Below are 25,163 nucleotides of genomic sequence, written 5' to 3'. Positions count from 1 at the left end.
CTCACCATCTTCTAAGTTAAGAGTTTCTTCCTACTATCTAGTCTAAGTCTACCCTCTTTAAAACCCTTCCCCTTTGTCCTATCACTATCTGTTAGTGTGAAAAGGTACTCTCCCTCTTCCAAAGCCCACTTTAAGTACTGGAAAGCTGCTATGAGGCTTCCCTGGAGCCTTCTCTTATCCAGTCTGAATAGCCTCAGCTCTCTCAGCCTTTCTACATAGGAGAGGCACTGCAGTCCTTCACGGTCAATGCAGTGGTGAGTAGAAAAGCATAAAAGAAAATAGAAAAGAAATAGGTTTTTCAGCCCAGTGTCTGTTCCATTTAGTAGGACACGAGGGCTTTACAGCAGTTGCTGGCAGTTTCACAATGGCATTATGTTTGCTTTTTGCTTGTGTGTTACCTTCTTTCTGTGAATTCACCACCTAGTGCTTACTTGTTTGTGTTTGAAATGTCAGTGCTTACGCTTTTATTAATTTTCTTGAATTCTAGTCTGGTGACTGACGCTAATGACAGGAAGTGATTAATGAATGGGACCTTGCTGAGAATGTGACACATTCTCACATGGAGCTAATGACATGCTGCATTACTGGCTTTCATACATTTTCTGCCACTTGAATTGTTGTAACACTGAAGTTTGGTACTTGGTCTGCAATTCTACTTTATAAATTTCAGCACTTTGGTAAAAAGCTCCAGCAAGACAACTGTCAACAGCTGCTAATTGCTGTTAGTGAACTACTTCCTTCACTACTTCATTATCTTTTAAAGTGTGATAGACCCTTAAAAAAATCTGTCTCTTGTGCAGTTTCTTGAGGACCTTTGGTGGAAGAATTAAGACTCTAGTACATGGAAATGAGCAGGAAGGGGAGACCTGCAGGCCCCTCAGAGAGGGGAGATGTGACGGGGAGTTGATATTCCCTAAGGCATCCTGTGGCAGACCACAGGAGAAACCATTTCAGTGTGAAATATAAGCCAAATAATGAAATACAACATCTCTGCTCTGGGCTCCCTGAGCTGCTTTGAACAGCTACAGTCAGTGACAAATTTTGGGATACTTCAGGCTTGTAAGATGGGAAATTTTTTCTATTTTAAAATACTGGTAGGTTGTGCTGAAGCTCCGAGGAGGATTTTAAATGGCCGTAGTTGTACATCAAGTTGCTGGAACTCTCAAAAAAAAAAAAAATCTGGATTGGGGATTTAGGCATCGTGGCTGGATCACAAAGTGGTGCTTCCCTCTGCCCAGGGCGTCGCTCTTGGGTGCCCTTACCTTGTAGCAATATTGGAAAAACCTGCCAGCGAGGCTCGGAGCTGGCTTGTTTGGCAAGTGCGGGCCACACCTCCGCTTCTCCCAGCGGGAGCACAGCCCCGTGCTGCGCAACACCCCGGACGGGCCCAGGCGTGTGGGTGCTCTCCGTGGTCTCGGCGATTGCCCGTCGCATTTCCTGCCGAGACAACGGGACGGTTTTCCCATGTTCCATGAGGTGCTGCGGGGCCCCTTCCCACCCAGAGCGCTGCCTTTTGTGGCAGCGGTGCTTTTCCAGAGGAAGGAGAGGAAGGACGCCGGGCTCCCTCAGGGGCGGGTAGGACAAACCGCGCGGCTCCCTCTGCTCCTCCGCCCGGGCGATTCCCATCCTGCCCTTCCCCGGGAATTGGCACACTTGCTGTTGGACAAACCGCGATCGCGCTAATGAAGATTTCGGGCTTTTATTAAATTTAGGGTCTGCATGAGGAAATCCAGAGTAGGTCCGTGCTTCCTTAGGTTTTGGGTAGCAGAATTGAGCTGATACCGAGTACTTTTTGGGGAGAGAGTCCAGAATACTGCGCTTTTCATCAGTAGAGACAAAATCATGCTTATGCGTTTTCATGCAAAATAACCTTCGCCACCACAGTTGCCTTCTGTTCTGCTTTCTGTCTTATCCTACAGGGATTAATGATCTCAATTACACGGAGACTAATGATGGCTTCGGCTCCCGTTCGTAAGGCAGTGCAACCACAACAGATAAAGTGGTTTCGACGTGTTTGTCCTTTAACTGGAGCAAAATAATTTCATTCTATAAGACGGTCAAGCTAATAACCTCAATTTTGAATTAAGCTAAATGCTTATGAAGGAGCTTTTAATGGAGATTTGATCTATAAGCTGATCACCCTTGTCGTGTCCTGTCACGCCAACTCCTCAATATACAACTTAAAATTGAGGTGACTATTAATTGTCACAAGATAACTTGCTGCTTGTACAGCTTTCTGCACTTCTGCATGCTCTATGATAAAAGTAAACTTCTTGACTTTAATATTATTGTTTAGTACTTAGGAGATCAGGTTAGAAGGGGCTCATGTTAGCCTCCATTAATCTGTAAACCACTGAATATATTTTCACTCAGGCATTTGTTATTTAATTTTTTTAAAAAAAATTAGCATTGCTTAACAGAATTTTTCTGGCTGTAGGGAGAGATTTTTGTATTGACTAGTTGACAACAACTGAGCAAGGGGTGGGGCAGCAGATCACCCTTTTGGCTTTGTAGGTAAATTTAACATGATGAGACTGCTTTAGTTTTCCCGAGTTTAGCCTTAGATTCACTTCTAAAGGTAAACAGCAATAAACTGAGAGTGAGCCTGGTGTTTGCCACTGCTGTTGTGTTACTGAGCTGCTGGCACTGCTCATGTCCTGGCTAGCTGTAAATCCTGCCTGCCAGACCATGGTTCCTAGGGCTGGCTCTGTAGGTCTCCTTCCACAACTACAGATGTATACTCCCGAGGGAGGAGGGACGGTGCAAGGGGTACCCAGGAAAGCCAGGGGTTTGCTCTGGATTTTAAAAGCAAACTTGTGATACTTTGGTTGCAAGCTAGGAAAGGAATGATGTGCAGCAGTGTTTCTTTGGGAGCAGGAATGAGATGGGGAGAAAGTGCTTCTTTGGTAAACCAGACATTTCTTTGAGCTACGTGATTTTCCCAATAGCTGTGAATAAAATAGGTCTTAGAAGCTGTGGTTCTATTGGCCATGACAGCATTTTTGTAATGAATCTGGCAGGCTTATGGTGAGCCTTCCACATTTACTGAGACTTGTGGAGTAGGTCCCACCACTTACATCCCACTGTCTAAAGGCAGGTACCCTGGACTATATGGCAGTAAAGACTGCTGGGTCCCGTAGCTGGCATGACTTGTTTTACAGTTGCGTCCTGCTGCATCAGCATCATCAGTTTAGGTGAAAGGTACAGACACTTGTTCGCAAAGTTAAGTGTGTGAAAATTCAGCCTTGAACCCTCATTTTATGATTTAAATGGGGCTTTTTTTTTGCTTCAGATGCACTCCTGAGCTCTGGAAAAGCAGTGATTCTGAAAAATCATTAAAATGCAAAGCAGAAGTTAGCTGCTTGTGTCAGTCACGTACATTGGTGTGCTGTCATGTACAGTGGTACAGGCAGAGCTGTCACCAGTATTTGTTGCCCCTTGCCCATACAGATTTCTTGCCTGCCTTTTCCCTGACCATTCAGATAGGGCATATTTGATATTGCCATGCTTCATGACTCTGCAAGCTCACCTGGCAGCGTGTTGTGACCTTGCTGTGCCTTTGCTAAAAAATAAGCACAAAAAGCAAATGAGGAGGTTCTGGTATAACTGATGGCACAGGTTTGGGAGCGTGGTGAAATTTCTGTTGAGTTATATGCCTTTAAATTATGATCTGGGTGTGGAATGTGTATCCTCAGCTGTGTAATGACTGGCTGCAAATCAATGGTGTTAGAGACGTTTGGAAAGAACTTTTTTTTTGAGCACATAAGTATGTTTTTGACAGATGGTGTGCAATAAAAGAAGGATAGACTGTCTTCATGGTGCTCTGCACTTGCTCTGATAGTGTCTGATTTCCAGGCGGCAGCCATGCTACGTGAGTGAAGGTTTGCTTTCCCAGCCATGGGGGTGTGATTATGTAGCTTCATGTCTCAACACACAGAAGAGTTGCAGGAACTTTAGGAAGTTGGTGAGAATAACATAACACAACACAATCTTGAATTTCTCTCTGTAATCTATTCCCCAACTTGATGAAGTAGAAGGGTGGTCAGCCTTTGCCTGAGAAACTAGTGCCAGGGATTAAATAAAAGAAAGGTGATTAGGAAAGGTTTGAAGAGGAAAGAAACTAGCATCTGAAGTGTGGAAGTTGTGGTGAAATTTGCTGTGAAGGTGTGTGTTATACACAGAAAAGAATAAAGGAATGAGTATCTTCAGTATGTCATTTGTATAAATAAGTGTCTTTAAGATTAGTAACAGTATAAATGGAGTTTATTTGCACAAATTTAATTTTGTATCTATGTGTGAGAAATCTTAGGTGACACATGTAGTTTTTGCTTTTTGGTTGTTGGTCAGGATGGATGGTCCCTGCTTAATGCAAAAATGTTCAGTATACTGTGTGTGTCTTGATTTTGTTGTGTTGTTCAAGCCCTGTTTTGCAAAAGCTGGTAAGTATCTCCAAGAGATGAAAAATAAGGAAAACTCACCAAGCATGTGACTGTTTAACAAACATAGTATAATTCCATTTATCAGATAAGGAACATTCAAGAAGAGTTCAGAGTTCACTGGTTTCTGTGAGATCCCAGTCAGTGATAATGTAGACCCTACGTTTTTATCTAATATTTCGCACATCATAGAATTAAAGAATGGTTTGGGTTGGAAGGGACTTTAAAGGTCATCTTGTCCCAGCCGCCCTGTCATGGGCAGGGACACTTTTCACTAGACCATGTTTCTCAAAGCTCCTGCCTGGCCTGGAGCACTTCCAGGAATGGGGCATTCACTGCTTCTCTGGACAACCTCTTCCAGTGCCTCATTTGTCAGTCTGAGGTATTTTGTTGTAAGTGAAGATCCTGTTGAATTTAATTATAAATGAGTACTTAGCATAGCCAAAATTGAACTCTGGTCTCAAGCCAGTGGTGTTGAAAATTCTGAATATTAAATAATGACCATTTATGAAAAGCATTTTGAAAATGTGATTTAAGAAAAGGTAAAATTCTCAGCTGGCCAGGATTGTGGGATTTCATCAGGATTTCATAACTGGTGAAAATGAGGAAAAATCCTGTTCTGTTCCTGAGCCTTACACAATTACTTCTGTGCAGTCTCCGTACTAAATCACCTCAAGCTTTTTTTTCTTCTGCCCTGCCTTCCCCCCACTTCTCCTTCATGATATTCTAGGATCTAGTCAGGCTTTTTTTTTCTCCACTTCATATCCTGGTATTTAGATACTAATATTACTTTCCAAAAATAGTCTCCCAGAAGCTTTCAAGAGTAAGGATTACGTTTTTATCTGTGCTGGTGAAGCGACATGCATGTTTAGAATGCTGATACCACTTAACACTCCAGAATGAAAATGAGTTAAAGTTTTGTCTTTTCTAACTCAAACTGCCATGAAATGTTTTGGCAAGCAAGCAATTTGTTTTTTTTCCCTCATTGTAAACAGTCTGTGCCTTTTATGTCTTTAGACCCTGCTGTTGAGATTCTTGCCATGTCTGCGTTTACTCAAACATTTGTGTGCCCTTGGCCAGTAGTCTTAAACTAGCTGTCATGAATGTGTTAGTTAGAGCAGCTTTAGCATCTGTTCTCCCTCAGCAACAATGTACTAAAAAAGCAATTCAAAACTGATCTGTAATTAGAGGAATCCTGAATAAAGGACTTAATTTCTGAAGTCCATGAGGAGTTACCCTAAGACATAGCTCATTGCATTGCCAAAAGGGAATTGAGTTTCCTTCTAGGCTGTTTTTAATCATCATCCAGAACACTGAAAGTGCTGTGTGAATTACCAAACTGATTCATTAATAGCTTATTTTGGGCTGCCTGGTTCTGATCCACTTCTCTGGTCTAATACCAGTGTGGTTAGAGAACAGGCATTCCAACTGAGCTAAGTGCTGAGCTTTTTTCTCTCTTTTCAGTGGGAAAAGCACCCTTACTACAACCTAACAGTAAAAGTCCTTCGAGCCAGAAACATCAAGGGTACAGATGTGTGTAAGTATTTACTCAAGGTATATGAAAACATGTTGGTTCCTTGGTGCATACCTCTAGCACAGAGTGGATTGTTAAGGGATCCTCTTATCTCCATATATTGCATTGCCTTTACATCTGAAAAAAAGCTTCTCATGTAAAACATCAAATTTATAATATAAAGTATATTAAATATATTTCAAAGCTTTATGTGAGGCCAATCTTCAGATTAGGCTGCAGCTGTTCTTAATTTGCAGAACAAGATCAAATAAGTCCTGGTAATGTTTTACTTCCCTGCTCCTGTACCTGTTCTACTGTGGCCCATTCTGTATTCCTTTCTCTGGATTCAGCCTTATGGTTATGGCAAGTTTCACCTTTGCTCCTGCTGAACAGTCTTCCTGAACCTAGAACCAAAAATAAAGCTTTAACTCGAGCATTCAAATATTTATTTTCTTAGTTGTAGTATTGCTTTGTTTCATGTACGTGCTATTTGTTTGTCATTGCGGACTTTAAAGGAAGTAGACGTTTGATTCCAAGATAAACTGCTTTTTATCTGTTCCTGGGTTTGATAGCATGGTATATATTCCTGTCCATTTACACACCTGTGTAAAGGTCGCAGGGCTGTTTGTGGCACTTGGATCTTTAAAACTAATTTATATTAAATTATTCCACATTAAATCGAGTAAGGTAATCTGCCTTAAGTTTATATCTGGCATCCAGCATTGAACAACTTGGAATGCCAAATAGCTGTTCAGGGAACAGAAAAGCCTCCTGAGGGGCTGAGGGCTAGAATCATGCTGTGAGGAGTTCTTTTCTATGGCCTGTCTCTTCAGCTGAAGTGAACAATGGTCCCTATACTGACATTGTTGAAGGGGCCCTAGATAGAAGAAAGAAGGACTCCGAGACAATAATTTATTTTCAGGGAATGGAAAGAGGCAGCCCAGCTCCTGGCCAGACTAAACAAGGGTATAGCAGTGGTGGATGTTGTCTCCTTGGACTTCAGTAGGCTTAGGCTCTTTCAGTGGTGCCTGGTGACAAGACAAGAGGCAATAGGCCTGGTATGAGCAGTAATCTTTTTTTTAGAGTTGGTCTTCTTCGTTTTAAATACTAGCCTTTTTTATTAAGGGCTTTATGATTTGATGAACCAGAAAAAAATAAATATAGGCACCTAATATTCAATTTGCTTCTGTTTAAAGACATTTACTTAAAGGCTTTTGCTTTAGAAGTCCAGCCTAAAATTTGCACTTTTCTATGATGCAATGAGATCTAGAAAACGAGGAGCTCATGGGAAAGGATATGTTTGAATAAAGTTTTTCTGGTGCCTGTCTGTCACTGTCTGCTGTAGTGTCCAAGGCAGACTGCTATGTGGAACTAAAGCTGCCCACTGCATCGCCCAGTGTCTCTCGAACTCAGGTGGTTGACAACTCTGAGAACCCAGAATGGAATGAAACTTTCCAGTATCGAATCCATAGTGCTGTCAAGGTAAGGACACTGCGTGGGGTGGGTTGGACTTCCTGTATTTTTGTACTGGCTTGCTTTTGATACTTCATTCAAAACCAAGGGTTCTTTATTACGCTCTAAACTAGTGTTGTTTGTAAGGTGTCAGTTGTCTTCAGTGATATAAATAGCTGTACTGTGCATGTTCAGTGATACAAACTGCTGTGGTTAATTGCTCTCCCATGTCAATTGCAGCTAGAATTTTCCATAAACATCCTTGTGAAGCTCCTCAGGAAATGGAAGTTATGGCACTACCTGGTGGAGTTCAAGGAAATTCCTTGGTTAAGAAAGTTTCTATTTGATGTTTGCTTCTTCCTTCACAGGAACTAAATTTCTACTCACTGCCACATAGTTGATTCAGTCAAGTTTTACCATCAGTTCCAATGATTGAGAAAACCTAATTCATACTCTTGGATAGAGACTGTACATCTACTGTCTCTGTAGGACCTAATACGGTATTTAACAAAGTCTTCAGGTTGTCAGCATTCATTCTCAAAGTAGACACTGATGGTAAGGGGAAGGGAACTATACTTTAAAAGATCAGTTTTAGTGGGGCACTATGGCTTTGAATAACATCCCAGGCTTTGGAATAAGGTGTCTCTTATTGCAAGAAACTTAGAAGAAACTATCCCCCTCACTGGAGTACCTTCCCACAATGGTTGGCGATAAATGTGGAGTGGTAATTGTCTTGACTGGTAAGGAAATAGAAAGCTAAACTTTAGAGTGTGGGATCTTTTTCTTTCACTCCAGGCTCATGAGACCTCAGCCTGGTTACTACTGGAGACTGCCAGCAAAATTCTAACTTCAGTCTTGTCTCCTTGAGAACTTGTTGCTGCAAAGCTATTGTTTGGGTACCATATGTCCTCACTCTATCTCTTCCAGTTTCTCTTGAAATTACCATCTCTGAGACAGTGCTGAGCAGCTAGTGATTGGTCACTATAACATCTTGGACTAAATCATCATGAAGGAGTGGAAGTTGCTGTTGCTTCCTAGGGCAAATCTGTGCTTAGAGCTGGTGGAGAGTACTGCCACATGAGTTCAGCTGGAGCCTCCCTCTAGTTGGGAAGCTCAGAAAATACTTCAGCTAAATGGTGTCAACTAGGAGAATTTTTTGCTTAACTATGCTGTAAGCCCTGCTGAAAATACTGAATTTTCTTTAGGACTGGGAAAGGGGAAGGGTGTTGATTAATGCACAAAGCGTTTGTTGTATACAGCTACCCAGGTTTGCCAGTGTTTCTGCCCCTTCATCTTAGGCTGTTTGCTCCTGTTTGCTTCTAGAACATTCTGGAGCTGACCCTCTATGATAAGGATGTCCTTGTCAGTGATGAGCTCACCTCTATTGTCTTCGACGTGGGGGGCATGGGGCTGGGCCAGCCCCTGCTACGCACCTTCAGGCTGAACTCTGAGGTGAGCTGGCAGGGCTGCAGCTCATCTGCACACATCTGGCAGTGCCTGCTGCTTGGTTTGTCTGTGTGGGAGTATCCAGAAGGGAAAGATGAATCAATTGGTGCTAACATCACTTAGGGTTTTACTGTCAACTGAGATGCTTCTGACTTCTCTAGTAACTCTGTGTGTTTTCCACATTTGTGTGTGGGATGCTCCAATTAAACAAAATTTGGGATTACTGCTGTCTTTCAGGAATATTAAAGCATCTTTAAGTGGAATTAGTTTTTCATGAGACTTAAAGGAACATAAACTGGTTTTAAAATGAAAGGCATTTGCAGTCAGTAATCATTGTGGGGACTGTCTTATGTAGTTTGGCATCATCAGTTTGCAATAAACAAGTTTATTGCTGCGAAGGTTACCTCTATATCTATTAAGTCAAAAGCTTAAGAGAAGCTTATTTTCTCTGGACTATGTTCAGTACATTTAACCTCTGCTTCATGTGGATGATATTGGTGATCAGCTGCTCTCAAGCCCTGTTCACCTGTTTATGGATTTACAAAACAACCTGTTTTATGTGGGTAAAAGCCACATCACCAGACTGATCTATTTTGTAATGCCACAAACACATTGTACAGTAGGTCTGGATTAAAGGTGAGCTAATGATGTGTTTTCTTGAGGAATTGGGCTTCAGTACTGTTGTTGTGGTCAGAAGCAGACTAACTGGTGTGCAGTTCACAGGGAGGTATTGGGCAGTGCCACAGGCACTCCAAATCATTTATGGTCATGGAAAAGAGGCTTAGTAATTCCATTGTGCCCACTAGCTCTAGCCATTTGCTGAATGCTTAAGTCATCTTGATCTGTAGTTAAAGAGACTGGAAATTTCAACTTCGGCAAATAAAGTTGCCCAAACGAGCTTCTGCTTTGTTATTTTAAAAGTTGTGTTAGGTCTGGTATCAAATATTTACTGTGTGCTAGGGGAGGAGAAAAGACTTTGGCTGGAACAAAGTCTGTAGAGGACAAAGACAGCAAGGAGCTAAGAGTGCTGGATGCTGAAAAAGAACTGGGAAGAAGCCCAAAGCCTCATGTAGAAGCTGTTTGCAGAGGTTCTTGAGCCAGAGGAGGTTTTTTCCTCTCATTAGCAGAGTAATGGATCTGAGAGACAACTCTCACTTCTCTGCGCTTGTGTCTTCAAATATAGATGTGTCTGGTCATACAGGTCATGTCCAGGATAAGAGGAATATTGAAAGGCTAAAGGCTACATTTAACCATTTCAAAGTTTAACTGGAGCTTTTATAAAAGGAACAAACACAGTTATTTTAACCGGCAGTTAGGAGGAGGAGAAAAGCTTAATCTCTTGGGAAGATGTCTCTTAATTGTATATTCGGGATCAAGAGTTGCCAATATCCAATTTTTATTTTCAAAGGCTAATGAAGAGCTGGATGTAGAGTTTTTCTTGGAGAAATGGTGAGTCTTACCTGAAGAGTTGAGTGAATTTGTGCTCTGCAGGTATGATGTCAGTTGCTTTTTCTGTTCGGGGGTTGTCTTGCTCATAAAAGGATAATAATATTTCTCTGTGGTGATTGGCTTGATTCACTAACAACTGACCAAAATTATCCTTAATACTCTAGTCACCAAAATTTTTGGGGTACCAAAAATAAATAAAATTTTGCTAGACTTCATGGGAAATAAGTGAACACTTTATGGATTAGTTATTTAGGAGTGAAAAATTTTCAGTTAACCTTGCAAAATACGTAAGTGTATACTTTATCTGATAGTCTAAGTTCACCTTTTCTCTAGGTTATCAACTGAGATGGGGAGATCTTACAGCACATGTTTATATTTGTAGACAAATTTTTTTCTTCAATTTTAATAAGCCCCCTTTATTTTGTGAAGGGAAATACACTTGGTGTTCTCCTGGATCTCCCACACTGAGGACCTTTTCACCCCACTGCTTATTCAGCCAGTTTGTAAAGTAGGATGAAGCAAAATTAAAACCAGTCATCACTAAACCCCTTGCTTTCACAGCTCAGATGCCCCTACAGAAGTGTTGACCAATGGAGTCCTTGTGGTGAGTACATGGAAGCCAGAATCATGTGTGTTGTGATTTACTCCTGATGGTAAGTTTTTAGTAGAAAGAGGGGAAGGATTGTTGCGTATTACAGTCCTACTTCCAAATAGCTCCTAATCTCTCCAAGATCTGCCTCTCTTTTTCAATTAGTTGATTTAAAAATCTTCCTCAATTTTTAAACTTGATGCTAACTTACAGAAAGCTGCAGTTTTTTTATTTTGGGGTTTTTGGTTGGTTGGTTGGTTTTTTTCCTTCTAAGGTTGCCATAAAAATTGTAAAAAATCTCTTTAGGAGGCAAGTGAGTCCTGAAGATTGTACTGTGTTTTCTAGACTTGATGCTGTCCAGGAAGAGTTTCTCTTCCTGTTTTAACACATATTATTTCTAAGCTTTTATCAATGCCATTATTAAGTAGGGGGAATCACTCCTTGTTCTTTTGCGTTAAACAATCTAAGAAAGTCAGTGTGTTATACATTAAAAATAAGTGTTACTGGCTCTTTTCTCCCGTGAAAGAAAAGGGACTGGAGTCATGTTTCTTTGTACAGAGATAAGGGTAATGGTTGAAATGTAGAGTTTTAACTTTTTCTCCCCTGAAAAATAGGTGGCATTTAACATCACAGTTCTGAAAACTGTTTCGTAGGAAGAGTTCCAAATTTCCAAATTTCCCTTAGCAAGTCAGTCTTAATTCAAGCAGTGGACTAGTTTCTTATCTTTTAGGGCAATTGGGTCAAAATCAATCTCTCATCTGCTGTCTTAAAGAGAAAGCTGATGGCTGAATGGTGTGAGAGACTAAATTTCGTGAGGACATAGACAAACTGGGACAGATGTTTATGAAGTGCTTGCTTGGCCCATAACAGGTTCTGAATAGGTACTTACACATACTTTTAAAAAGGGCAAAAACCCAGAAAAACCCCAGGTGTTGATAACTTGTTACTGTGAAGTACTAGTTGTAAAAAACCCGAGTTCCTGGATTAGAAAGGGTGATTTTTATTTTGAAACAAGAACTTATTTTCTTGTCCTACTGAAACAAAACTTGGTCTTTATTTGAAATAACAAAACATTGCCTGTTTTTTTTTTTTTTCTTTTAGAGTTTGCAACTGTAAACCTACAACTAATATAGTAGGTGAATTGAACTTAAACTAATAAATGAACTAAAAATTTTATGACCAGAGTTGGTTTCTTTTTTTCACAGGTTCATCCTTGCTTGTGTCTGCAAGGCACTGTCAACAAAGAGGAAAGTACAAAAGAGAAACAGCAAGGTAGGGCTGCCTGAAGAGTTTAAGACTACTCTTCAATATATTTGTTCCTTGAGAGAGAGGGAAGACTTGATTCTCTGTCTATACAGTGCATTTTAATTTACTGACTACAAAATTGACTTTTAAAGTAAATTTTGTTTTTATTTTCAAATAATCAATAATACTGGGTATTTTCTACTGGGTATCACACAGTATAATTTTTGCTTGTGTTTTCATGGTCTCAGCTACACTTAATAAGTACTTGATTTTCAACAAATGGCCCCTGTGGTCTAAACTTCTTTTTCTAATGCACAGGATGCTGTGAGGTCAAGGTGTCTGTCCCAGGGGCATATCAAAAGCAGTTGTCTATTCCTTGGACACCAGGCAGTGAGAAGGATTATGGAACCTCGTTTGTCTTTCATGTGGGTAAAGAAGTATGTCCAGAACTGCAAGTGGAGTTGGAGCAAACCATATCTGTCCTACAGGTAAGCATCCGTGCTGATTCCACAAAGCTTACAGAGAGAGAAGTTTTTCTCTATTGTTTTTTACACACTACCATATTTTTTTTGGTATTCTAAAGACAGACTGTGCATTCTATCTTTGGCATTGTGTAAGAAGGTGAAATTATCTCAAGAGGATATGCTCTCTGAAGATTTAACATCTGTTCAAACTCAGGGATTAAGAAAATATTACTCTGCACATGCTTGCTACATGTAGACATCTTTAGTTTCACCTCTTAAGATACTCTGTATGAACTCTTTTCTATTAGAAACTTGGAGATCAGTTGCCACTTGCAGAGGTTTATTTAGCTTTGTGTTTTACTTTGCAGTTTCTCCAGGTACCCTAGTAGTGACTGAATATTCATTTTCCAAAAATGAGAGGAAGGAAACTCTTTATTCTGTGATGTTTTTTATCCCAACAAGCAGTTGGGTAGCATGATTGCAAATGGTGATCTTGACTACTATAGAGGCAGCTGTGGAGAAGAAGATATAAAAGGATATGGAAGAACAGCTTTGCCAGGGAGTTCCTTAGGCAGCAGACATGAGCTGAAGAGAGAGACCTGGGCTTGAGTGGTCAAAAACTCGGAGCCAGGCAAGCAAAAATGCTGTAGAGGTTAACCGTGGAGATTGCCCCAGGTGGTAAACCTCAGCCAAACAACTCTGGTAGCTAGCAGAGCGTACTCCTTCAGCAAGTGGCATGGACCACAAAATTCTTCAGTCTGACCTTTTATCAGATATAGAAAAGTGCCAGGAACATTGCAGTGTTGCTTGCCCTGTACCTGAATGCATGTTATTTGCCCCTGGTAGGAGGAGGACAGTGAGCTTAGAGGGACATTGGACTCAGAACAGCAGTTACTGGTCAGAAGACATATGTGAAGTCTGTGTGTAGTTCCTGGTCTGACTTCAGCTCTTGGTGTGAGAAGGGTGACAGCCTGTTTTTTTCTCTGAGGTGCAGCCCCCACCCCTGAGGGCTGAGCCCTGTGGTTGGTGTGTGGGCTGCAGCCCACCTGGAGGCTCTGTAGGCTTGTGTGACCCTCTGATACGAGGGTCTTTTAACATTACATCCAGGAATCTGCACACAGCTCTGTGTTAAGAGATCTTGTCATTTGCTACATGGCAGAAAACTTAAATATTTGCTGGCAAGCTTTAATTTGCTCTGCTTTTTGAGGTTTTTGAATTATATACTGCTACATGTCCCTAAGGTGATTATCTTACTTATTGTTTTGGAGAATTTTTTTATGTATGTCTAGTGCTGCTGCCTTTTTTGGTATCTTTCCCAAATCTTGCTTGGAAGATGGAATGCAAGTTTGTGAGTTTTCTGACACATGCCAGAACACAGTTATTTGAGGGGAAAATTTTGTACTTGAAGATTTTATAATTGTGGCAGACAGGTGTATTAAAAAAATCCCAATAATAACAAACAAAATCTGCCCCTAAAATTAACCAAACAACAACAAAAAAGAAACTATTTGAGAGAAAGAAATACCCCTGCAAAGACCTGTCAAGCAGGTACCAGTATGCCCTCAAAAAGCCTTGGACTTCTGGTAAATATTTAGCTATTGTGATATTAAGAATTGTTTGCTGTTGCAACGTATGAAGGTCATATATTTTTAAAACTTTCTAATGTGAATCTCAAATAAGATATTTTTTTTTTATTAGGATGGTGTGAACCCTGATATTGAAAAGCATACTACAGTTCTGGGACTGGGGACTGTACCAATTAATTCCCTTCCTATTGGAGAAAAAGTTGATAGAATCGTTTCTTTGGGAGAGGTAATGTCAATATTTTGCCCTTGCTTTAATGTGCATGAGATAACCTTTTCCTCCATTGCCTCTAGGTATTTGGAAAGTTAGGCAACATGATTCTCAGGAGTGCTGTTTTCTTGGATGTCTAGAATGAAGTAATGAGATTACTCAATGCAATTCTTCCAAATATGTTTTCATGGTTGGGTCTTGCAAAATAAATTATGAAGGAAGGAAAAAAAATTTTCTGAAGTAAAATCTTTTCAGGGTGTGAAAGAAAAATATCAGAGATGGAAAAAGCAAGACACTAGTAGGAGAAATAATTTCTTTCACACTGCCCTCTTGAGTACGTTTTTGCTTTGTGCAGAGACTGATAAAAGTGTCTGAAATAGGTGCAGGGAAAGGTGTTCCAGAGGTGTTTTGTTGGTCAGGAGCTGTTCTGGATAGTAAATGGTGACTCTGTAGATGTCATAACTTTTACTTTGTAGTTCCACTTGCATAATTGCTATTGATTTCATGATGTATTCTGTCTTCGCAGGGAAAAAGTTTGGATATGAGTTTGAAAGCTGAAGAGAGGTGAGTGGGAACCCCAGAGTCCTTTGAAAATCAGCAAAGGCCTTTATTCTCTGTTCACTCCATTGACTTCTTGGGATAAAGAAAAATAATTTGATTTTTTAAATACAATTTTATGAAGGCTGTGACTCTTCACTTCACAGATATTTTCTATTGGATGGACTGGTGTTAATCGTGCTGACATCTCTACAAATTTTGTGTTCCTATTACTTAAATGTAAAATAGCTGTTGTTAAATATTAAGTAGTTTTGTCAGACACTGGCACTTCCCAGAATATGTGCTGTGATGTACTGAGAGATAGGAAAGGACATCTTTGTGTGTGAAGAGCTTGAACTATAAAATGGATGAAGGGTCCAAGAAAGGAGTAAAAAGGAAAAAGAGCAACAGAAAAGAAAGAAGCTGGCCTGAAAGTTGGTTGGGGTCATTTGGTATCTAGTCATCAACTGCAAATCCTGCTCCTCTTGTACAAATTCATAACAAGTTAATTGTATTCAGTTTCTTCCTTCTGCCTCTTGGGTTCAGAATCTTCTGTTTTAAAATCCCTGTTCCCCTCATTTCATGTTCATACAGTGATGTCAGTTGCTCCTTACACAATCTTCTTCACCTTCTAAGAATCTTTTCTTCCTTTGTGAAATTCCTGAAGCTTAATCTGAGTACTGTTTGTCAGAAGCTTCAAATTTAAACATTAAAGGAGAAATGCAACATGGAGAATTCAGTTTTTAATTCCAAAAGGTGTTTTACAAAATAGCTGGTGTATACCCTAAAATTTTACCCGTTCCTGTTCAGATCTGCGCCTAGATTGTGTGTTCCCAGAAATTGCTTTTCCATACTGATTACAAATCCCCCAAAATTTTGAGGTTTTTTTGCTTAACTTCTATTTCAGCACTTGGGATCTTGATATACGTCTGGGTTTCGATCTCTGTAAAGAGGAGAAAGAATTTTTGGACAAAAGGAAGAAAGTAGTTTCTGAGGCACTAAGGAAGATTCTTTGCTTAAAGGAATCCCCTCCAAAAGATGAGGTATTGAGCACAGTCCTGTGGTGAGATTGGTAAAATCCTTTAGGATTGGTTGATAATTTCAGAATATATGTACTTTACTGGAACTCTTATATCCTGAGCTTTGGGCTTGGAATTGTGATGGGAAATTTTGTTTCAGAATGTTTAAAATCAAACTTGCACCGCAGGAATAGATTCTTAGTTGCTTATTTGAGGAAACTTATATCTACATATCCTGATACCTTGTTCAGTGGTATTTAGCTGCTGTTACAAGAATAATTGCCTCTTATGTGTGTATTAGTATGCATAACCATTTCAGTAAGTGACTGTCCCTGAGATGACCATGCTATGCTTTACAGCATGCATTATATTTCAGTTGCAAAATAGAGAAGTTCAGCTTGAAATCAAACTCAAAATTACTAGTAATGTAGCTAGAAATAGAAGTTTGTATCTCTGTTTTTTTTTTTTTCAAATGAGACTGAAATGGGATTAATTCTGTAATTTATTGGCAGTCAGAAGCCTGTGTTTGTGACTCCTGAGTTTGCTGTCTGCAGGTTCCTGTTGTGGCAGTACTGGGCTCTGGAGGTGGGATGAGAGCACTGACATCATTCTATGGCAGCCTTGCTGGGCTGCAGCAGCTGGGCCTTCTGGATGCTACAGTATACGTCTGTGGGATTTCTGGCTCTACTTGGTAAGCTACATGCAGTTTGGATTCAGAAACTAAGAGGTTAAATGGTAGTGTTGATGCAGAATAAGGCCAAAATTACATTTGTGCCATCTGTAGGCAGCCAGCAAATCAAGTATTTTACCAGTTTTCACCTGTGAGTTCTGTTGGGGATCCTGAAGCGTCTAAGAGGTCCAGTATCATATCATACAGCTACTAGCTAAAATTATGAATCTGCTACTTGTGCAAGTCTGACTGTTGAATATTAGAATGTATTACACAAATAAAACTGCCTTATAGTACCTCAGAGCACTGACTTAAAAACCTTCCTCATTCCCCTACTCTTGCCAAGAAGATAACTGAGGTGGTGCAAGTCACTGGAAACATTTCCATGCAGGCCACTGTGTCATCACCTTCCAAAATGGCATAGAGGCTGAAGAGAGGCATAGCACTGTCTTCCCCTTTCGTGGTCTGGAACAATGTGCTGAAATATTAGACATGTCTAGAATGTCTCAGTTGCTCAGTTCTTGGAGTTTGTGATGAAGTCATTGCTTGTTTTTGTGGAACAAAACTCCTTTCATAGAGGAGTTGTGCAACCTGACAGCGTAATCCTTTGTTCCAGGCTTTGTGTGTTAAATTAACTCCTCTGTACCTTGTTCTCCTGCCCCTTTTGATTCAGACACACTTCCAAACAAGTGCGGTCATCTCTTTCCAGGGATAGTCAATGATCCAAACTAGCTTCTCCTTTAATCAGACCTGTCTTCTTGTGAAGGCCATGGCCTCTATTGCTGCACGCTGCACCCTTGTCATCAGCCAGCATGTCACGGCTGTTTTGTTTGGGAGTTAACATATGTTCATGAACTGGTTCACGGTGCTGGCACAGGATGCTTGGAGCATCTTTGGAAGGCAGGTTAGCAATCAGGATGATGTCCTGTAAGTGTCAGGGTTTTCAGCACAATTTAGAGTTCAGAGATACTTTATTTATGGATTCTTCACTCTACTTTTGGCTAGACTTCCCAAGTGCTGCAGCACTAATTATAACTAGCTAAAATTATTGTTTACATGAGGGTCTTTATTACTGATGACAATAACAGAGGCATTTTCAGGTGTTTATCAACACTCTATCAAGACCCTGACTGGTCACAGAAAGACCTTCAAGATGCAATCAGAAGAGCTCAGAGTACTGTGTCCAGCAGCAAAGCAGGGGCATTTTCCCCAGAACGACTGAAATACTATTTCCAGGAGCTTAATGCCATGGAGATCACTGGACGGAACGTCTCCTTTACAGATTTGTGGGGCCTTATTGTGGAATATTTCCTGCAACAGAAGGTAAAAGAATTCATGTTTGGATGTGTACTGCTGTTTGTCTTTCAAATGGGAACTCTACGGAGCCATGTATTTAGAGTCAAGAAACCAAATACTCTCCACCTTTGTAGAGGTGGTGCTGTGGAATAAACACAGTATCTCCTTTAGTAAAGAATTTTTAATTCATATAGATCAGTGTTTCAGGAAAATGCAGTGCTTATTTGGAATGACTATTATTAAAAGAATAGCTTTTGTACTGGGCAGGTTTAGCCTGACAGAATGATGTTGGTTTTGCAGAATGGAGTTACTGTGCCATATTTTTTTATGTAATTGAGATGGAAAATCAGAGAGATGGCTAGTTTATTAATAACATTAGACATTGTAAATATACAGCTGCAGAAATATCTTGGACTAATCTAACCATATACTTGGACAATAGAGATGAAGAGGGACTTGGAATTAGTAGTGTTGTTAATCAGAAATGCTAAGCAACAGCTACCAGTTATCAAACTATGGGTACAGTATATACCTGTCTTAAGTGAGCTCCTCCTTTCTTGCTTGTGACCAGGAAGATCCATCAAAGCTGTCTGATCAGCAGGAAGCAGTGAAATGGGGCCAGAACCCTTATCCTATCTATGCAGCTGTCAATGTGAGACCCAATATGAGCAGTGGTGACTTTGCAGGTATGAATGTGGAAGTTTATTTTTGTTTGCTGAAGTCCATAAATTTATTTCATCTATCCGGTTGCTTGGGTAGTGAATAGCTAATAACAGGAAATATGGCTCAAGCAGCAGTTGGTAGTGCAAGAGGCAGTAGGAAACTGATTGACAAAATATTATCATCCTGATAGCAAATGCCTTCATCATGGCTAAAATGGTGAAATGAGATTCAGAACTGTTGACCACTCCACATATTTTGCTAGAAACTGCCTGAAATTTTCAGGATCTGAGAAGATTTCTGTAATACATGTGTCTCTGTCTGAATCAAAGAATTATGATTCCTTGGTGATAAGGAAACCACTTTCTTCTATAGTCTCAGATAAAAAAAAATCTATGTAGGATTCATGTAGAATGATGGTTTGGCCACCTTATAATATGCATCATCAGAATTGTATGTTTTAGTGACCTGAGTTCTTATAGTAAAAATATGAAGATCAGTCCTTCATTGAAACTTTAAATATGATGCAACAAGTGGGGATAGATGAGTGAGAGAAGAACACAAATGCTTGTGTCCATCTGTGTACCGTTAGGGGACTTGTTTGTTTTATTCTGGAGGAGTGTGTGTGTATGGCAGTGAATTCAATTTGATCCAACCTGCCAGAGTTCAAGAAGCATTTGGATAGATCTTGCAGATGCATGCTGTGTTTTGTTGGGTTGATCTGTGCAGGCCCTGGAGCTGGACTGGATGACCCTTCTTGACCCTTTCAGTTCTTTGTGGAAATATTTCAAGCGTGAGGGGGCACTTTGATAAGCAGACAATAAAGTCTGATGCAGTGGGTCAGTCGAGTTTTCAAGCCAGTAGTGTAGTAGTTTCTGGGAGATGGTTGGTAGTGCAAAAAAAAGCTGAGAAAAATAATGTAGCTTCCATCTTGGATGGAAAAAGGAGCCATCAAAATGGTTTAAAGTCAAAGTAAAGTAGGCAGGTTATTTCCATAGTAACGAAGTCAAGATGGAGTGAAAGCCTTCACAAGAGTTTTTGTTAATCATATGTACATAGAAACTAGAGAAGAAGGGCAGAGAAATCCATAGTGATTGTGAAAAGTGTGGGGAGAGTCCCTTCTGTCTCCCCTGCGTGAACAGATATAAATGTTTTCACTCATGTTTACTCTGAGATGAGTAAATATCCTGTTGGCTTGCTCTTAGAATGGTGTGAGTTCACTCCCTATGAAGTTGGATTTCGCAAATATGGAGCTTTTGTTCGAACAGAGAATTTTGACAGTGAGTTCTTCATGGGACGGCTTGTCCAGAAACATCCAGAGCCCAGGATTTGTTTTCTACAAGGTATGGTCTTAGGAAAATTACTAAATTATCACATAAGAAGATGGAAAGGAACTTTGCTGCTTTGGGGACTTAGGAACTCCTGTCCATGTCTTTTTTCCCTTCCAGAAGAACTTGAAGAAGTGAAATGTGTCCAGTGTTTCTCCAGGGCTTTAGGTTTATAGTTGGATCATATTGTTACAGTCTGATGTCCTGAGTCTGCAAGATGACTCTGTTATATAGCTGCCTGTCAAAAATGTCTACTGTCAGTCTCTTCTCTTATTTTCTTTTCCATGCTTTTCTCCTGGAAAATTTTCTGCATTATATTGTAACATCATGATTTGTCACATGATCAACACCAAGGTTTTAACTCAAACTGTCAATATAGTAGGGATCAAGATACAGCCCCCTCCCATGAAAAATGTCAGGTGAATTATAGGCCTTTTGGTTACACTGAAAAACCTTGTGAGTGTTAAATTCTTCCACATTTCTTCTGCAGGAATGTGGGGCAGTGCCTTTGCTGCGAGCTTGGATGATATCTGCCTGAAAGTGGTTGGTATAGGACTGAGCTTTCTAGATTCTTTCAAAGATGTTATCACAGTTGTAGGTAAGAACATACATAAAAATAATTGGATTATTCAAAAGATTGCTGACTTTGTAGTGATCACAAATAATGCAATGCAATAATGTGCTGTTTGTAGTTTTCAAGATTAGCACAAAGGGTGATTTGGACAGATATCTTTTATTGTGTATTATTCTCAGTGATCACTCTTATAGTGAAGAGAGAAATTCTTTCTTTAGAACACTTCATCTTGTTTAAAAAAGAATTTGTATCTGAATTCAACTACAAATTTGGGCTAGTTCTGGGAGCTGTCTTAAATACATATTAAAGTGTAGGCATTTTAATCCTGAGAAGAGGAAGAATAGAAGCTGGATTGCTAAACAGGATATGGAAAAAGAGGCTTTCAGTGTCCCCCATGGTCTGCTTTTTTGTAATATTGGATAAACTGGTTGTATGCTTATCCATTGTTCTCCATTTGTTCATTACAGTGAAAAGAAAGTGTTTTAGAGGCTGGGACTTGTTCATGTGCATAGTTATGACCCTATAGTAACTAGTGGAAGAAGAGATTTTTTTTTTTTTTTAATTTATTTTGCCTTTCCAGCCCTGACTCCCCCAGTACACCCCACCCTTTTTGTTTATGTAGTTATAAATGCTACTGTGTGTGGTTGACTGATGTCTTATGTGACAGAAGTGGTTGTCACTTAGTAACAAGGGTTTCTTTGTGTGGGTTTGAAATTAATATGGGCAATGTTTTATGAATAATACTTTTCCCATTAAACAGGGCTAGTAAATCACCCAGATATGGAGTACACATCTCATTTGCACTTCATGACAATATCCTTACTAGAGAACAAATTTAGCCTTAAGACAGCTGATTAAATATTGTAGGAAAAGATCTGGTTGAATTGTTGGAGCTGGCGTGTTGTGTATGTTCTGCATCCTTCTGTGAATTCTGCAGATGACTGCCGGAGATTCCATTTCCGAGACCCAGCGCGACTGAAGACTCGCTTGGTTATACCTGGGGGCCCCTTGCTACAAATTTTTCAGGATTTCTTCAAGTCCCGGGTCACATGTGGCGAAACTTTCAACTTCATGAAGGGATTGTATCTTTATAAGGATTATGTTAACATCAAGAAATTTGTGACTTGGAGAGGTAAATGAGTTTTTGTGTATCTATCACAAAATATTAACCACTGTACAATACCCTAATGTCAGGGAACATAAGTCAGCTTGACTTTGTTCTGCAAAGCCAGGGAATATATCCCTTCTTACACAATAGCAAAAGTTTTGATCCACTGTATTTGTTCCGTCATATAAGACAAGCTTATCACCAGACTTTATAGGTCTGTCTCAGTTGAAGGTGCATATTTTCTTCTTATAACACTAATATGAACTTTGTTTATTTCTTCTGCCAGGATGTGTAACGAATCAGTACAGTTATTGTGTTACTTGGAGTGTCTTACAGGTACTCACCTGGATGCATTTCCCAACCAGCTGACTCCCATGGAAGAGAGTTTGTATTTAGTGGATGGTGGCTTTTCCATCAACTCTCCCTTTCCTTTGGTACTTCAGCCAGAGAGGGATGTGGATGTTATCTTGTCATTCAATTTTTCCTGGGAAGCTCCATTTGAGGTGAGATGTAGCTGAGCATTATTGCATGAATGTAAAAGCACAGACTCATACTCAGTGGCAGCAGATTGGTTGAAGCTGAATACAAACACTGATGGTCAAATTAATGAAAATAAATCCTTATGTCTTTCATGGAATCACAAAATGGTTTGTGTTGGAAGAGACATTAAAGATCATGTAATTTCAACCCTCCTGCCATGAGCAGGGACACCTTCCACTAGACCAGTTTGCTTAAAGCCCTATCCACCCTGGCCTTGAGCACTTCCAGGGATGGGGAGCCCACAACTTCTCCTGGCAACCTGTACCAGTGTCTCACCACCTTCACAATGAAGAATTTCTTCCTAATATATAATCTAAACCTACCCTCTTTCATCTTATGGCCATATCCCCCTTGTCCTATCACTCCATGCCCTTGTGAAAAGTTGCTTTCTAGCTCCTGTAAGCCTCCTCTAGCACTGGAAGGCATTGTAAGGTCTCCCCAGTGCCTTCTGTTCTCCAGGCTGAACAGCCCCACCTCTTTCACCTGTCTTCCTATGAAAAGACATTTCAAATGTTATTTTGCTGTGCTTTTTTCTGTGAAGGTCATGAGAAAATAGAAAGCTGAGAACTGTAAGAAGATTAAAAAATTTTCAGAAGCCTAAACAGATTAAGTAAAACGAGATAATTTGTTTGGCCCATAAGATCATTGCTATTTAGATACGGGCTTCTAAAGAAAGACTGTCTATTGGTGATTTTCTTCATGCAAACAAGTTATTTTCTCTGCATACAAATGTTCATTATTAAATACAGAAAAGTCAAGGTGAATAGATTTAGAGTAGGAAAGCGTAAAAAAATTCAGCTGCAATCTGTTGATATTTGTTGTGGTTCTGGTCTTCATTCTTGTATATTACCAGCTGGAGAAATTGTTTCTCCTGATTTGAAGCTGTGTTTGTCACTTCTTTTCATTTTTTTTAAATGAAAGCCTCTTTCCCTTTGAAGATTGTAGTTTGATGATCTTAGAAGTGTTCCTGGTATTCTGTTGCAATTATCTTTTTTTCTCTCTCTTATACCAGGTTTTAGAGCTGACTCAGAAATACTGTGAGGAGCGGGAAATTCCTTTTCCAAAAATCAAATTTAGTGAGGAAGATGAAAAGAACCCAAAAGAGTGTTACATGTTTGTGGATGATAATAATCCAAAGGCTCCAATTGTACTCCATTTCCCACTGGTGAATGACACCTTCCAGAAATACAAAGCTCCAGGTATGCAAGCTGCATCTCAAAAGTACTCTTCTAACAATTCTTTGGGTATCCCGATGGGGAAAATTGAGTGAGGTTGATGTTCCTCTTTTCATTCTTCTTAATATTACTCTGTAATTGTTAAATTGTTTCTTACATTTAAGGCAGAATCAGTTCCCACTAGTTTTTTGAAGGGCAGGATGAGAGAAGAGGCCCCCTTCCCCCACAGAAGTGTTTGTAGCAAACTACTTTAATGTTCATCTTTTAAGACTGGCATTTAAATTTATGGGGCAAGGTACTCCTGGGGCCAGCTGAACTTGAAATCTGTCTTTCATTTTAGTGTAGAGCAGCACTTCAGGAAGAATTGGGCTTTATATTCCATACTTTGAGCATAATAATCAAAGATGAACATAACAATTTATCGTAATGAAAATGTATTTTAGTATTGTATTTTGGAGCCTAGTGGAATTAGAAAGGATAATGATACTTTGCCCCTTCAACTTCCAAATATTTTGGAAGGAGCTGATATCTTCTTTGGGGAAAAAGTTAAGTTTCAACAGAATTATCTCTGATATCCACCTAGCAGAATTCAGCTAAAATTATTCTACCACAGTGGAAGGATTTTTGTGATTTTATTTTTTTCTTTGTTGTTGCAGGAGTTGAACGTGAGTCAGAAGAAGAGAAATCCTTTGGTGACTTCATCATTGAGTCAAAAGATTCCCCTTACCGTACACTAAACTTCACTTTTGAGCCATATGATTTCAGCAGGTTAGTGGAAGTGAACTGCTACAATGTTCTGAACAACAAGGACACTCTCCTCAAAACCTTAAACTTTGCTCTGCAAAGGAGGAAGTTGAAGAAAGTCATCAATAAGTCAAATGCATGAGCAGTTTCCAACACTGAGGATACAGAGGGGCTGCAGTGCACAAAAGCCATGAGGTTCAAGACAGAACGCTGAAAGTGAATAGCTGGAAACTCTTCCTGGGGAGGGAGTGGTATACCTGAAACTGAAAAATCATTCCAGGTTATGTGCTCTGATGAAAACTCAAGGGATGTACAACATGGATGTTGCTTCCTCATGTGGGGAAGAGTGAAGAATTATCTAGCTCAATATCTCAAGTCCAAGTTGCTGATTCCAGATGATTTGGGAGGCTTATCCAAACCATTCAAGCATCTGGAGAATAATCTTCCAGACTCTGAGTGATGCACCCCTTTTTATTAAAGGTGTGTTGGTGCTTGAGGAATCAGATTCCATCTGTGCTTTTATCTCTTGCTTTTGGACCTTCCTTCATGAACTTTTACAGCTGATACAATCTTAAAAAGAACTCCATGGATAAAAACAACACACTGAGAGAGGAAATGTCTCCTTTTGCTTTCAATTTACTACTGGCTGATGCCCATGTACTTTCAAGACTGAACAGTCATTACCAGCTTCCCATTTTGCCATTCATAGTTTCAATTTCTTTCCTACCCTTCTCAAGGACTTTAATGGCTTTTAGTCTCTCAGAAATTCTGTACAGAGTATCTTATTTTGGTAGATAATTTTTTTCAAGGAAATAATTTTTTTTTTATATTTAACAATAAAAACACATTGTGGGATTTTGTTACTACTTCCTATAGTTTGTTCATCATGAGATGATGAAACTGTGATGAAAATGCCAGAAGTCTCAGCTTTCTCTTTCTGTGTAAGAGGAAGGAAGGCTCCTTTGAAGAGTTTGAATTAGATATTTTTTCCTTACACTTCAGTTTGTAATTCACTCAGACCTTTGTTGAAGGAAGTTTTGTGTCTGTGTATCTTGGAAATACGAATAGTCAAGGCAGGCACACCTTATGAATGTGAATTAATAAAATAATATCAGATGCTGCTG

General features: G+C 39.7%; 1 protein-coding gene across 1 annotated transcript; it reads left to right on the top strand.

Annotated features, from left to right (window-relative positions):
- Nucleotides 1–1,464: 1,464 nt before the first annotated feature.
- PLA2G4F (phospholipase A2 group IVF) lies at nt 1,465–24,480 on the top strand. Its single transcript, XM_062494383.1, has 20 exons — nt 1,465–1,575; nt 5,901–5,973; nt 7,295–7,431; nt 8,725–8,853; nt 10,256–10,296; nt 10,858–10,900; nt 12,091–12,157; nt 12,449–12,618; nt 14,293–14,406; nt 14,915–14,952; nt 15,833–15,968; nt 16,499–16,635; nt 17,715–17,937; nt 18,482–18,596; nt 19,776–19,913; nt 20,389–20,496; nt 21,410–21,604; nt 21,917–22,083; nt 23,133–23,319; nt 23,952–24,480. The coding sequence occupies exons 1-20, from the start codon at nt 1,465–1,467 to the stop codon at nt 24,179–24,181; spliced, it is 2,559 nt and encodes an 852-aa protein (XP_062350367.1). The 3' UTR covers nt 24,182–24,480.
- The last annotated feature ends 683 nt before the right edge of the window (nt 24,481–25,163 follow it).

Source organism: Cinclus cinclus, chromosome 6 (genome assembly GCF_963662255.1).
Source record: "Cinclus cinclus chromosome 6, bCinCin1.1, whole genome shotgun sequence".
NCBI classification, from domain to species: domain Eukaryota; kingdom Metazoa; phylum Chordata; class Aves; order Passeriformes; family Cinclidae; genus Cinclus; species Cinclus cinclus.
Note: the sequence above shows the minus strand (reverse complement) of the source record. Positions and strands in the feature narration are given on the sequence as shown.

Excerpts from the sequence above, each read along its gene's own strand:
- PLA2G4F (XM_062494383.1), top strand. The coding sequence starts at position 1,465 with ATGTTCCATGAGGTGCTGCGGGGCCCCTTCCCACCCAGAGCGCTGCCT. Across the intron at positions 1,576-5,900 it reads CCGGGCTCCCTCAGGGGCGG|TGGGAAAAGCACCCTTACTA; the intron begins GTAGGACAAACC and ends CTCTCTTTTCAG. Across the intron at positions 16,636-17,714 it reads GGGATTTCTGGCTCTACTTG|GTGTTTATCAACACTCTATC; the intron begins GTAAGCTACATG and ends AGGCATTTTCAG.